At 37.6% G+C, this 13,737-nt stretch overlaps 4 protein-coding genes across 4 annotated transcripts; all 4 read left to right on the top strand.

Moving 5' to 3' along the window:
• The first annotated feature begins 320 nt into the window (after positions 1-320).
• Positions 321-4,046, top strand: LOC130806260 (superoxide dismutase [Cu-Zn], chloroplastic). Its single transcript, XM_057671274.1, has 8 exons — positions 321-711; positions 817-878; positions 982-1,021; positions 1,141-1,236; positions 1,317-1,348; positions 1,628-1,703; positions 1,813-1,866; positions 3,546-4,046. The coding sequence occupies exons 1-8, from the start codon at positions 420-422 to the stop codon at positions 3,569-3,571; spliced, it is 678 nt and encodes a 225-aa protein (XP_057527257.1). The 5' UTR covers positions 321-419; the 3' UTR covers positions 3,572-4,046.
• Positions 4,047-6,930: 2,884 nt separating this feature from the next.
• On the top strand, positions 6,931-8,632 carry LOC130806241 (uncharacterized). The gene is made up of 3 exons (XM_057671251.1): positions 6,931-8,208; positions 8,328-8,419; positions 8,496-8,632. The coding sequence occupies exons 1-2, from the start codon at positions 6,956-6,958 to the stop codon at positions 8,365-8,367; spliced, it is 1,293 nt and encodes a 430-aa protein (XP_057527234.1). The 5' UTR covers positions 6,931-6,955; the 3' UTR covers positions 8,368-8,419; positions 8,496-8,632.
• A 439-nt stretch (positions 8,633-9,071) lies between these two features.
• On the top strand, positions 9,072-10,432 carry LOC130806251 (serine/threonine-protein phosphatase 7 long form homolog). The gene is made up of 4 exons (XM_057671264.1): positions 9,072-9,149; positions 9,231-9,425; positions 9,498-9,932; positions 10,012-10,432. The coding sequence occupies exons 2-4, from the start codon at positions 9,267-9,269 to the stop codon at positions 10,240-10,242; spliced, it is 825 nt and encodes a 274-aa protein (XP_057527247.1). The 5' UTR covers positions 9,072-9,149; positions 9,231-9,266; the 3' UTR covers positions 10,243-10,432.
• A 1,326-nt stretch (positions 10,433-11,758) lies between these two features.
• On the top strand, positions 11,759-13,533 carry LOC130806232 (zinc finger protein ZAT11). The gene has a single exon (XM_057671240.1). It carries the CDS (start codon positions 12,274-12,276, stop codon positions 13,066-13,068), a length of 795 nt encoding a protein of 264 aa, XP_057527223.1. The 5' UTR covers positions 11,759-12,273; the 3' UTR covers positions 13,069-13,533.
• Positions 13,534-13,737: the final 204 nt, after the last annotated feature.

Raw genomic sequence — 13,737 nt, 5'->3', positions numbered from 1 at the left:
AACATACAGTACATAACAAAAAATTATAAAAAGTCGATATTAATAATCCTTGCGTTGTGACGAATCAAACAATATATCACTTGACTATGTTTTAACTTATATATTAGGAATAAAATACAGACTAAGGGTAAACTGTGAATAGGGTTAAAAAATTAAATGTGATAAAGTCCCTAAAAATGAAAGTAGTATTTATTATAAAAAATAAAAAAATTTTAAATATATTAATTTTAGTGTATAGTTATTAATTACTCTGGATTTTTAATTATATACGAAGTTTATTTCAAGTTTGAAATTTTGACATGAAGCTCACCTAATACATATCCTTGTATAGCACACAGTACACCCATACGGCCATACGGCCATACCAGTCCTAGAGTTGTTGGATAAAAGACTACTACTACAATCTTGACTCCCTATCAATGCAATTAACATTGGCAGCCATGGCCGCATACAGTATCCTCACATCTGCTTCAAATCCGACATTATCTCACCTGCCACCCTTCTCCTTTTCTTCAACACCCATTAATCTTACCTCTTCTTCCTTCAATGGACTCTCTTTCAAAGTTTCTTCTCCAACCCAATCTCTTTCTCTTTCCGCTTCCTCCTCTGCTAAACCTCTCACCATTGTTGCTGCTACCAAAAAAGCTGTTTCTGTTCTTAAGGGAAATTCCAACGTTGAGGGTGTCGTCACTTTAAGTCAAGAAGATGACGGTATTATGTTACTAGTTTTTCGTTTGAATTGCTATTTTGTTCAATGCGGATTTCTGTTTTGTGGATCGAATTGATTGATTGATTGTATTGTTGTTCAATATTTAGGTCCAACTACAGTCAATGTTCGTATTACTGGGCTAACTCCAGGAAAACATGGATTTCACTTGGTATTTTTCTTTCATTTTTATTTGGGAAATGTTTAAATTGCCTTTTTCATCTACCTAACTCCTGTTTTTTTGTCTTTTCGATTGATTTGGACAACTTGATTAGCATGAATATGGAGATACAACAAATGGATGCATGTCCACAGGTTTTTTTTACATACATTCAAATGGAAACTCTTCATTGTGGCTATTGATGTTTGTTGTTAGTAAATTTTGTCTGGATTTGTTGGGTAATTTTCCAAATTGAATTGATTTAATGATGTAGGTGCTCATTTTAATCCAAATAAAATGACACATGGTGCTCCGGAAGATGAAATCCGGCATGCGGGTGACCTGGGAAACATTGTTGCTAACACAGATGGTATTATCTTTTGATTAATTGGAAGCTTTGTATGTTTGAATGCTTCAACTAATCTAATTGGTTGCTATTTAAAATTGCAGGAGTAGCTGAGGCTACTATAGTGGATAATCAGGTCTTTGATTGAATGACTTATACTAGTGTCCCATTGAATTTGCTGTATTTTTTGTTTTGGGAATGAGCCCACTATTAGTATTCTCATCCACATCTTTATCTTGTTCGAATATTTGATCTTATACTTTTTAAACCCAAAGAACAAATTTAAATAACATAATATATAGATATAGTATATTCAATGAGATAGAAGAGTATATTGATAAGTTCCCATTATGGATGATCCTGATATTAAAACTTTTCAGCTTTTGTTTCTTGATGCATCTTCTAACTTATACAGATTCCATTAAGTGGACCAAATTCAGTTGTTGGTAGAGCCTTGGTGGTCCATGAGCTAGAGGATGATCTTGGAAAGGGTATAATTCTTTGATGTTTTGCTGCTGATTTATTGAGTGTTTCAATGCTTTCATCTTTTTAGATAATAGGTTTGATCGATGTCACCAATTTAGTCTCTTTTGTATGCAGGAGGACATGAACTTAGTCTGACCACTGGAAATGCTGGGGGCAGAATGGCTTGTGGTAAGCTTCCCTGTATATACCTACCCAACCATGTCTCTCTTAATTCTTGAACCCAAAGACAATTTTCATTAGTCTATCTCATGCTTGTTCAGGCTCGATGAACACTAATTATGCTGATAGATAGAGCAAGAATCTAGAACCTACCTATCTGGAAAATTTATATGCATGAAAGGAAATTTTATTTGCTACAGTAAATCATTGGATCTAAGAAAAGGATCAATCAGGCATCAGTCTTGACTAGATGAGTTAGGCCATGTTTAAATCTTGACATTTACATGCTTCACCAACCATGGGAAATGGGATGCATAGTGTTGTAAAAAACCAAGTATTGTGCTGATTCCACTACAAGAAAGATAGTTTGGGTGACAACCATTATTGTGCCGCATTGTATCAAAAGTTGTCGCCCAAGTGGTACTGTGCCACACATTTTAGTTTTTATCGCCCAAAATTATATATTTGCTACAATTTATGTTGGTCGCCCAAAAGATGCATTTTTTTGTCGCCAATTTCAAATTTCTTGTAGGGTACAGCTATATCCCTTAGCAAATGAAGAAGCCTTTGGGTTCTTGTAGTCAAATTTTGTGAAGGCTATTCAATTTCAAGCTCATAATCTCCAAAACCTTTTTTGTGCTGAATCACCTGAAGGGGATCTTTATTTCATGTTTAGGGTGATCTGGATTGTGCTTTATTGAAGGTCAAAAATTCTTCTAGTTATGCAGTTAAAGAACTATTTTATTTTATTTCCTGTAACACGCAAATGGTCTGCGCTATTGATCAACTGAATTACAGAAACCAATTAGACACATTATAGTGACCTTCTTTGGAATTGTTTCTCTGAGGTGAGCACTATGCGAATAAAAGGAATTCATAGAAGTCCAAGTCTGTTCTTTACCTAACACTTCGCAGCTGTTTGATAAAGAATTTCGTATCCAGCAACGTCTTAATGCTATTTCTACCTTTGATGAGTTTTTTAGAGGACTGAATTTGGATTCTTCACTCATATTGTGGTCATTTCGTGTCCTGCACGTATTGTTTTCTTAGTAGTATGTTAGGTCAATGAGGAGAATGAAAAGAAAAATGATTCCTGTCCGAGGAGTGTGACATGTTATACCATTGCTTAAAGGTATAGTTTATACTTTATCATTAAGGGTGTACCTTATCTTGTAAGGTTTGTCAAATATAGGAACCTTTGTAGTGATGCAGAACATCACAATTTAGGCATTACTATTTCTACTCTGCATACTAGATATGTGAGAATATATACACTTGGATATTGCACTTTTCCTTGCTTTTCTATATTTACCCGTTGCATAAATTTTAGCAAGCATTTTGATATTTTCTTGAAACCTATTTTTTCCGTGGCTAGATAAAAACTTGCCACAAATATTGAATTCCCGTGGCATAATCAGTGGCACAAGTGATGATTTGTAGTGGTGTTTGTAAATTGTAATATACACACATTTGATCATCATCATAATATTTATACCATTTTTGCGTGATGCCCATCAATAGTGATTTTCTCGGTTCTCAGATTCAACATGTTCTTGGTTGTCTGAGAAATGGTTGTCCTACGTTTATTTTCTGGATTCAATTTTCCTGAACGCCATTGATTGCGTGAAATTGCTAAAAACTTGAAAACGACCATCATGTATTCATGTAGAGTGCTTTTTGATGCGCAGGTGTTGTTGGCTTAACTCCGGTGTGATCTTATCAGTTCGCGGAAGTTCTTCAATGCTAAAGATTTTCGATAATATAATGTATGATTTATTATAAGTTATATTTTTAAGTGAACAATAAAATACCGTATTGTTATGGGTACTAAACTCAAGTAGATGTATCTTTGTGCTAACTATGCTAAGAAATGGCCCTTAAATTTTGAGAGCTGATAATAAAAAAAGGAGAATTCCAGCTTTCATATAAAAACATAACGAAAGGAAAAGAAGCAAGGTAGCGCTCACCGCAACCTCAAAGCGCAAATTCACAACCAAATCCGAAACAAGAAAAGCGCAAGAGAAAAGAAGTTGTTGATCGAGAACTTCACTCTTTTTATCCATAGAGCGATTGAGCTACGAATAGTACTCTAAGGAAAAACTTAATGAATCTGGTAGAGGAGTGTTTGGCTAGCTACCTTCGACCAGCTTTATTTGCACTCTTAAAACAATATTTCTTAAGAGTTGAAATTGTGGTGTTTATATAAAAACATTCCCTATGGAGTCTTTCTCATCAAGATTATGGTGAGTTTTTGAGTCCAAAGGACTAGGTTTACACTACTATGCATTGGCAGAGCTATTAGCGGGCAAAATCCGACCATAATTAAATTCACCCTCTAAAATCAGTGACACTGTAATATATACAATAAAGTTAGCCTACAAATTATTTTAACTCTGTTTAAGTCGCAATACTTGTTTGACTCGTTGTTTGACACATGACGTTGTTTCAAAAAATATTGTTACTCCTGTAAGTATGAGTTGCCAAACAACCTAGGGCAACATAATCCTGGTAGAAATACTTCAAGGGTTTATTAATATGGTTCCTTCAACGCTCAACAAATGACCTTGAGTTGGAGATTGCAAAATAAATTAGCAATATACATGTGCTAAGGGGGAAATAACCTTGCTAAAGGCTATTCATGCTAAAATGCCGAATGTGTTCACTAACAAATGGGCGAATCTCAAAACCAGCTCCCAATAAAGCACTTTGGGTTGGGGCAAAACTGCGGCTGCAACATGGTATTTACCAAACACTTCTGATTGGCTCCTAAATGACTGATAGCGGCAGCTACCGGCTGGTTTGACCATATGGAAGTATTTGCTGATAAACTAGTTGTCAAAGTGATGTTGGAAAAATATTATTTGCTAATTGTTGGTTGTTAGAGAAAAAGCAAACCAAAAATCAAAAATTAATGAAAAAGCTACTAGGAGTTCCTTAATGGGTTTTGGCTTGAAAGTCATCTTTTCACGTGGTTTTAAAGTCATTTATCAAACACTTTTTAACTATTTGGCTAACTAAAAAGTAAAAAACTTAAAAAAAATGAAAAAAACCTAATTCCTTTAACACCCTTTTTAAAACTTGGCTTCAATTGATAGAAAGATTGAAATAAATAAGATTATTTAGCATTTTAATTCCAAGTATAAGATTGGGATAAACTTATGTCCCAAAATAAGCTTCCGTACGTCCAAGCCTAGCCTCGGGTAAGTCGCTGTTAGTAATAGCGACTTAAGGGAAAAAAAAAATAAAATAAAAAGTTGAAAGTCGCTGTTACTAACAGCGACTTTTAGCTTTATAATTTTCCAGAATCCTTCTTCCTCCTTACTTCATTTCGCGATTTAGTTTTTCTCCCGCAATTCTCTACTTTCTCCTTCTTCATTCGAACCTTGTAAGGATCTTCATTCCTTCAACTAAGGTCATCAAGTTTCAAGTTTGTACCAGTAATTAGTGCTGTAGTCTTCTTAGATCGACCTAAGGTAATTTTTTTTTGGTTTTTTTTTCAATATTCGAAAAATTAGGGTTTGTTGTGTTTTAATCAATTTTCACATTAATGTAGGTTGACAAGCTTCCAATTACGTAATTCTTCTTGATCTACAGCTAATTGAGGTTCATTTTTATTATAAATTTTTTCATTTGGTGGTGAATTTAAAATGTATGTCATGTGTAGTGGGCATTTACACTTGAGCTCTACGATTATGTCAAATGTACTTGTTATTTACATTGATCCTCACTTTTAAAAGTTTGTTCCAGAATTATTAGTTGAATGTAAAATGTATAGTGGTCATATATTTATGAAGTTGATGGTGATGTTGATTTTTTATGTGTTGTTGTAGAAATGGCTTCATTTCGTGTCACCGTTGTATGCTTTTGGAATGGTTCAATTCGATCAACTAGTAATAATGTTAAGTATGTTGGGGAAAACGTAAACTGTTTGCATGCAACTCATACATGGATTTGAATGAATTTAAACATTTTATATGCTCTAGGATTGGCATTAACACTACAAGAAGTACTGTTAATTTAAGTTTTAAATACAATCTGAGTGGAGATTTGTTAGCTTTTTCGGTTGAGGATGAGGAGGCTATAGATGCAATGTGGGAGTATTCAAGGTCTACCCCTAGTCCTTCTTTAGATTTATATGTAGAAGAGGTACCCCTAGGGAACGAAGATGTGAACGTATTGGAAACAAATGCATTTATGAATGTAACTCCTTCTGCTCCTTCTCATACGCCCTTCCCTACCCAAGAAACCCAAAATCCCTTTATGCCATCTTCCTCTTATCCTTCTAATGAACCCAATCAACTTCAATTTCAAGTGACAAATGATGATACTTGTAACTTAGAAGATACAAATGAGCCTTGGGATGATGTTATTAGTGAGAGTAATGAATTCGTTGAAGCTCCTTCTGAGGATGATGTTGGTATTGACGAGGAGGCTCTAGCTAATGACATGACTTTAGGAAACATTCCAACAATCGTTTCCCCTACACCCTATGCACTGGTTCCCCCTCTAGACGAACACATTGAGGACAACTCTTGGAGGTCTTGGGATTGTGATACAACCTACACCGACGAAGGAGAGTTTCAAAAGGGTATGATGTTTGACAACAAGGATGCCTTGTTAGACGCTGTTATATTGTATCATATTCGTAGGAACGTTGAGTACAGGACTGAGACTTCAAATCAAACCGTACTCACGTTGAAGTGTAAGAGAGGGTGTGGTTGGAGGCTTAGGGCTAGGAAGACCTCCTATTCACCGTCATGGGAGATAATTACTTATAAAGGGAAGCACGGGGGTTGTATTTTAAGTACTGAAAACGTGTCAGCTGGGCACATTCATTTGACATCTTCCGTGATTAACAATCGTATTAGAAATTGTGTTGCTCAAGACCCATCAATTAAGGTTTCTGTTGTCCGGCAAATGGTCAAAGACCAATTCGGTGTGGAAGTGACCTATAAGCGGGCTTGGTGTGCTAAATAGCAAGCCCTTCTCTCCATCTATGGTACGTGGGAAGATTCTTATCCTCTTCTTCCACGCTTCCTGAAGGCACTGCAAATTTCAAACCCCGGTACCGTAGTTGAGTGGTTCTTTAAGGAAGATAATGATGTCGGTGTGTATGTCCGTCCTAGTATTAGAACTTTCCAACGCGTGTTTTGGGCTTTCCAACCTAGTATTGAGGGATTTAAGTATTGCAAACCCGTTATTGCCATTGACGGAACACATTTGTATGGTAAGTCCTCGCCATACGTTGTTGACTGCGATTGCCCAAGATGGGAACAAGGGAATATTCCCGCTTGCCTTTGCTTTGGTCGAAAAAGAATGCATAGCCGCGTGGTCTTGGTTTATGGGCTGTGTTCGTAAGCATGTGATGCATAGTCCAGGGTTATGCGTTATTTCCGATAGGCATGCGGGCATTCTAGCAACTATGGAGGAGCCGGAATGGCAACCTCCAAACGCCCATCATAGGTTTTGCTTGCGGCATTTGTTAAGCAACTTCAATCGTCAAATGGGTAATGTGAAGTTGAAGAAAATGTTTGGTAGGACTGCAGAGCAAAGACAATCCAATAAAGTCGTCGAGGGAATGAAGGCCATTGGTGTTGTTAATCGCGAAGCACTTTTTTGGATTGATGAAGTTGGTGATATGTCTAAATGGTCAATATGTCACGATGGAGGGTATAGGTACGGTGTTACTAATACGAACTTGGCCGAAGTATTCAATAACGTGATGAAGGGTGTGCGTTTCTTGTCGATAACCACTCTTGTGGAGTTTACCTTCTATCGTGTTAATGATTATTTTGTAAAAAGACGCGAGAATGCAAATGCGTGGTTAATTGGGGGAAACAAGTACACTTCACACGCCACTAGAATTATCACCCGTAACACCGAGAAGGCAAACTACCATGAGATCATCGCATTTGACTACAGACGAGGCCTTTTCCAAGTTAAGACTGGGCGTGGTAATAGAGGATCGGCCAAGGGTGGTAAAATACAAAGTGTGGATATGAGCGAGATGAAATGCACTTGTAACAAACTGTCCATATTTCACTTACCTTGTTCTCATGTTCTTGCCGTATGCATTAAACGACACTTATCCTATGAGCGTTTTGTGGACTCCTGCTATAATACCCAGAGCAATGTTAACACGTATGAATGCATATTCTTGCCGTTAATTGATAAGAGGGCATGGCCTCAATACACCGGTGTTGAGGTGTTACATGATCCAGATCACATTCGTGGATTAGGAAGACCTAAGTCCAGGAGGATCGCGAACGAGATGGACGAAGGATCGCGGAGACGCAACGCTTTTCAACGGTGTGGTATTGACGGTCATAATACTAGAACTTGCACGTCAAGGTAAATAGTATCTATATTTGAGTATATAAAGTAAGGATTATATAACAAACAAATACACATTTTCAGTACTTCTTAATTATTTGTAGATTACATAAGGCTTACTTATTATTTAATTGCAGGAGAGATGGATCCAGCAGCTCCAGGCCCTCTGGACCCTAGTGTCCTTACGATGCAGGCGAGTCACAGGAGCAGTGTGCTATGGGATGTACAGGTCATTGAGCTTACCCCTTTTGAAATTATTACTTCATAATACTTTAAATTGAAGCTAACGTAATATTTTGATTTAGGTGTCCGATACGGAAACCATATACACCAGGCATCCCGATTCAGCTCCATGGGCGATTGACGCACGGATCGTCCCGTACCTTCAGCTTGCGAGATTGCATGACTTCCACCTGATCGCGTACGGGAGAGTCGATCGCGCGCTAGTCACGGCTTTACTCGAGCGGTGGCGCCAGGAGACTCATACCTTCCACCTACCTATAGGTGAGGCTACCGTCACGTTACTTGACGTAGCTGTGCTTACACGGCTTCCCATCGAGGGACATGCCGTGTGCATCGATGCACGCTAGTTCGAAAGCTGGCAAGATAAAGTCCATAGAGTATTAGGAGTGCGACCTCCGGCTGAGGTAACCAAAGGGAGTAGCCTGCGTGTAACATGGCTTGCACAAAACTTCTCGCAACTCCCTGAAGGTGCTGATGACGCCACCGTTGAGAGATACGCTAGGGCGTATCTCCTTTATCTGATTGGTGCTGTCTTGTTCTCCGACAAGACTGGCAACCGAGTACAACTATTGTACTTGACATTGCTTGATGCGCCATGGGAGGTCATCTCCGGGTACAGCTGGGGTTCGGCAGCCCTAGCGTATCTGTACAGGAGACTTTGTGAAGCTTCACAGAAGAACGTGAAGGAGATAACTAGTCCCCTGATTATTCTACAGGTAATAATAAGTTATAATGATTATTCTACAGGTAATAATATTGTTGTACCTCTTTTACTTACTTATAATGGTAATTCTTAGCTTTGGGCATGGGAGCATGTTCTCATTGGTCAACGGATGAGGAGTGTGGGTCGTGGTGCATTTGCGCCACCACTGCTTCCTCCCCCGCATGTGCCATATGGATCGCGGTGGTCCTTTGAAAGACGAACAAGGACCCACACTGGATCGGGCGTGGGGTTCTACCGCGATCAGCTCGATCTATTACGTGCTGACCAGGTAACAACTTCACCACAACTTGTTTTATAAGTATCAAATTGAGTAATTTACTAATCGAATTTTCACGTTTAGTTTCTATGGGACCCTTACCCTGCTGAGGCATACACTGCATTGCCTCAGCACTCGGGCATATTGTCAGGGGCGTGGAGAGCATCTGTACCTCTGATCTGCTTCGACATGGTCGAAGTGCATCTCCCTGAGCGCGTACTGCGCCAATTTGGGATGGTACAGGGCATCCCGCCTCCATGCGACACAGAAGCGGAGCTCCACCACTCTCGCAAGGGTCGGGATCCCAAGAACTGGCTAGAGGTCAACTGGCGGCATGTCGCTCGTTGGGAGCACAGGCTAGATCTGCTTGCCCAAGGTGCGCCGATCGAGGATGCAGGCGCACCTACTACGGCGGATTACATGCCGTGGTTCCTCTCCATTACTCGCCGATGGATGACACCACGAGGTATCTTGGCGGCATCCCAGTACAATCCCGCAGCTCCGACGATGACACACTTTGTAAGTATTCTTCAACTTTAGTTATTATCCATACAACTTACACTTTAAACATTTCATTAATAATTAAGTCTTACTGCAGGCACAGGGCATTACATCAGTCATCGGCTCCTCCCAAGAGGAGCCCGTACGGGAGATTGCCCAAGGCATACTCCTACGCACGCAGTTTCAACACTTCATTCCGGAAGTAACTGCGCCCCACACCACTACGTACGCGTACGAGTCATCTGCTCATCAACCCGACGTTCATCTTGAGGAGGTTGACTTAACGTGTCCGGACTATGGTGGCGGGTCCTCACAGGGTGCCACATAATCAAACTATCAATCCCCTCCCCTACCCGATCATGCGACTGCATCTTACTATCGTAGGAGGCGTCGTAAACCGTCACAATTAGACAGGGTACAGGAGGAGGATTAGCATTACAATAGTTTTGTAATTATTTAACATTTGTACATACTCATTTGTAACTTTTGGTCTTTTGTGTGTAAATTGTAACATATATGTACATGTATATATTTTTACCGTAGTATCACACGTTTATTATGAGTGAATTGATGTTAACTACTCAAACTTTTGGGCGATGAATCATTCCGCGAACAATGCAGCATAAATTTAATCAAAAACAAACATACAATCATATTCAAATAAGGATGTTGCTATTCAACATTCAACACAATTTCAAGCAAGTTCAACAAATCCAAATCCAATTACATACTTCATGCATTAAGTTAAACTAGCGTCCGTAACTAAGAAGGCTTAGTTAACTTTCTCATAATTCTTTCAGTCTCTTCTTTCCTATGTGCCATATCATCCATTTGTCTCTTTAGATTAAATACCTCATCTTTAAGCTCTTGTTTTTCCTTCTCAAGCCGTATTATTAAGTCTCTCTGCCATTTTGTACCCTCCGGAGCAATCCAGCGAAAGTATGTGCATCCTAATCCGTCAGCCAAGTAGAAAGGGCAAGCAACAAATTCACGCCCTGGATCGAAGTCGCTCCAATCAGTATTAATCTCAACTTCATAACCACAATCACAAAGCTCTTCAATACAATGCTCCTTTGACATCTACATAATACATATAATATATTAACGTTAGTGAACTTTCAAAAATAATGTTTACATTTATAATAATAAAACTAACAAAATACCTTATGTTAACTTTAACAATTGATGGAAAAGAATAAGAATGATGTAGAATGGATAAAATGAAGTATAAGAAATGATGGACCTATTTATACAACAACATTACAACGGCTATTTTCACATTCTAACGGCTATTTTTCTAATTAACAACGGCTAGTTTAGTTTTTAAATTTAAAAAAAAAAAAAAAGCTAAAAGTCGCTGTTAGTAACAGCGACTTTCAACTTTTTATTTTATTTTTTTTTCCCTTAAGTCGCTGTTACTAACAGCGACTTACCCGAGGCTAGGCTTGGACGTACGGAAGCTTATTTTGGGACATAAGTTTATCCCAATCTTATACTTGGAATTAAAATGCTAAATAATCTTATTTATTTCAATCTTTCTCAATTGATATATGCTATATATTAGGCCTAAAACTTGGGTTACATTTATATTATAGGCCCATCCAATTGGGTGTATTTAAGGTTGTGACATCTTCTATGTAACAGGTTGGTGATGTGTACTGCTATAAAAGATAGAAGTATAGGAAATTACAATTTATATTTGTTATATCTTTTTGGTCAATATGTAAACATTTGAAGAAAAGTATAGTTTAATGAATGTAACGGAACAAAATGTAACAAAAAAAAAAAGTAAAATGTATAACTGTCTAGAAATATTACATAACATGGCGTTCCATTTTGCTAATACTAATAATACTGTTTTATACTAATAATACTGTTCTATACTAATAATACTGTTTTATACTAATAATACTGTTTTATACTAATAATATTGTTCTATACTAATAATACTGTTCTATACTAATAATACTGTTTTATACTAATAATACTGTTCTATATTAATAATACTGTTCTATACTAATAATACTGTATAACAAAAAAAAAAAAGAAAAAAGAATGAGGCTTAACTGCTTAAGGCAATGACTTGGAGGCCCTAGTCCTTATTTTTTTCCTTTCCGTTCCATTTTGCTAATTGTGTGATCACTATTCATTCCTCATTCCCTACCGTTTCTCTTCACGTGCACTCAAAAAAGGGAAGCTGTTGACTCTTTAATCCCCTAAATTTTACTACTACATACATATAAACTCCCTTCCCACATAAACCCAAACCCAAATACACACCCTTTGCTTTTTCCTTCCTCCACTCTACTTCACTCACTCACCCCAATCTTATTTCTAATTCTAATTCTAATTCTTCCTCATGGATTATTCAACTGAAGAAGATTTCTCTACTTTCACCACCAAACGACGTCGTACCAAACGTCACCGATCACTCCTTTCTGCCTCCGCCTCCTCCACTTATTGTGGCGGCAGCGATGGTGCTGTCGTAACCGCCGCTTCTGATCCTCCTAATAAAGCTGCTGCTGCCTCCTCCACCAGTTACACGTCATCCTCATCGGCATCCCCTTCCGATCATTTAAATGACGTCATGAGTGAAGTTACAACTGAAGAAATAGACATGGCTAATTTTCTTATTCTCTTATCTCAAGGATTACACAAAAACACCAACAACTCTAATACTACTGTTTTATACGAGTGTAAAACATGTAATAGAACTTTCTCCTCTTTTCAAGCACTTGGTGGGCATCGTACAAGCCACAAGAAGATCAAACCACCTCTTTCTCCCTCCATTATTCCGTCTACAGATCATCATAACAGTGATAATATTGATGCTAAAATCAAAATTGTTGATAGTAAGGTGAGGGACAGGGTCCATGAGTGCTCCATATGTGGATCCGAATTCCCCTCGGGTCAAGCTTTGGGTGGGCATATGAGAAGGCATAGAGCGGCGGCACCTCCGTCGTCCACCGAGATAGCTCCTGATGGGTCAACGGAGGTTATGGATACAGGTGGAGGTGGGCCCCGTAATATTCTATCCTTGGATCTTAATCTTCCAGCTCCTGATGATCAGGATGGTCAACAAGATGATCACATGGAGAATACGTTTGTTCATGTTCTTCCTAGGCCGGCTCCTTTGGTGGATTGCCATAACTGACAACCAAAACAAAAAGGGAAAAGAAAATTATATTGATTAAAATATATATATTTTTGCTATTGACTTTTTGTTTTTTTTGTTTTCTTTTTACTGTGAATTTTTATTGGGCATTTGATATATTTACAAATTTACATACATATATATACTTCTATAATTGGTAAAGAATTATTTTGTGATTGGGTGAATTTGTGAATATAATTTTTGATCAAATTAGGTTAGTAATTGAATATTTTTTTTATATGACTTATTATATAATTTTGTTAATGAGTAAATGGGTGTTTAATTATATTTTTTATTTATATTTTTATTTTGTACTCCAGTTGGATGGCAAGTCTGAAATCTTTTCTTTGAGTAAGTGGCTAGTATTGGTGGTTGCCTTTCATTCACGAAAAGTGAAGTGATGGGAGCATCTACTTAATTTTTTTTTGCCCTTTTCCATCGGTTTACTTTACCTCTTCTCTTTGTCACTAATTATATGCTATTTCATTATTTTGTTTTTGGATTTTGCTTATTGCAAGTATTCTACATATAATAATCTAATTTTAGATTTAGTTATATATTGTGTAATAGGCTATTTTCCTATAAATATATGGATTGCAAAACAAAGAATTCATATTCTTATAATTTGTATTAATTATGTTATTTAACTTATATATGTGGTGCATCTTA

Source organism: Amaranthus tricolor, chromosome 1, assembly GCF_026212465.1.
Source record: "Amaranthus tricolor cultivar Red isolate AtriRed21 chromosome 1, ASM2621246v1, whole genome shotgun sequence".
In the NCBI taxonomy this organism is placed as follows: Eukaryota; Viridiplantae; Streptophyta; class Magnoliopsida; order Caryophyllales; family Amaranthaceae; genus Amaranthus; species Amaranthus tricolor.
Note: the sequence above shows the minus strand (reverse complement) of the source record. Positions and strands in the feature narration are given on the sequence as shown.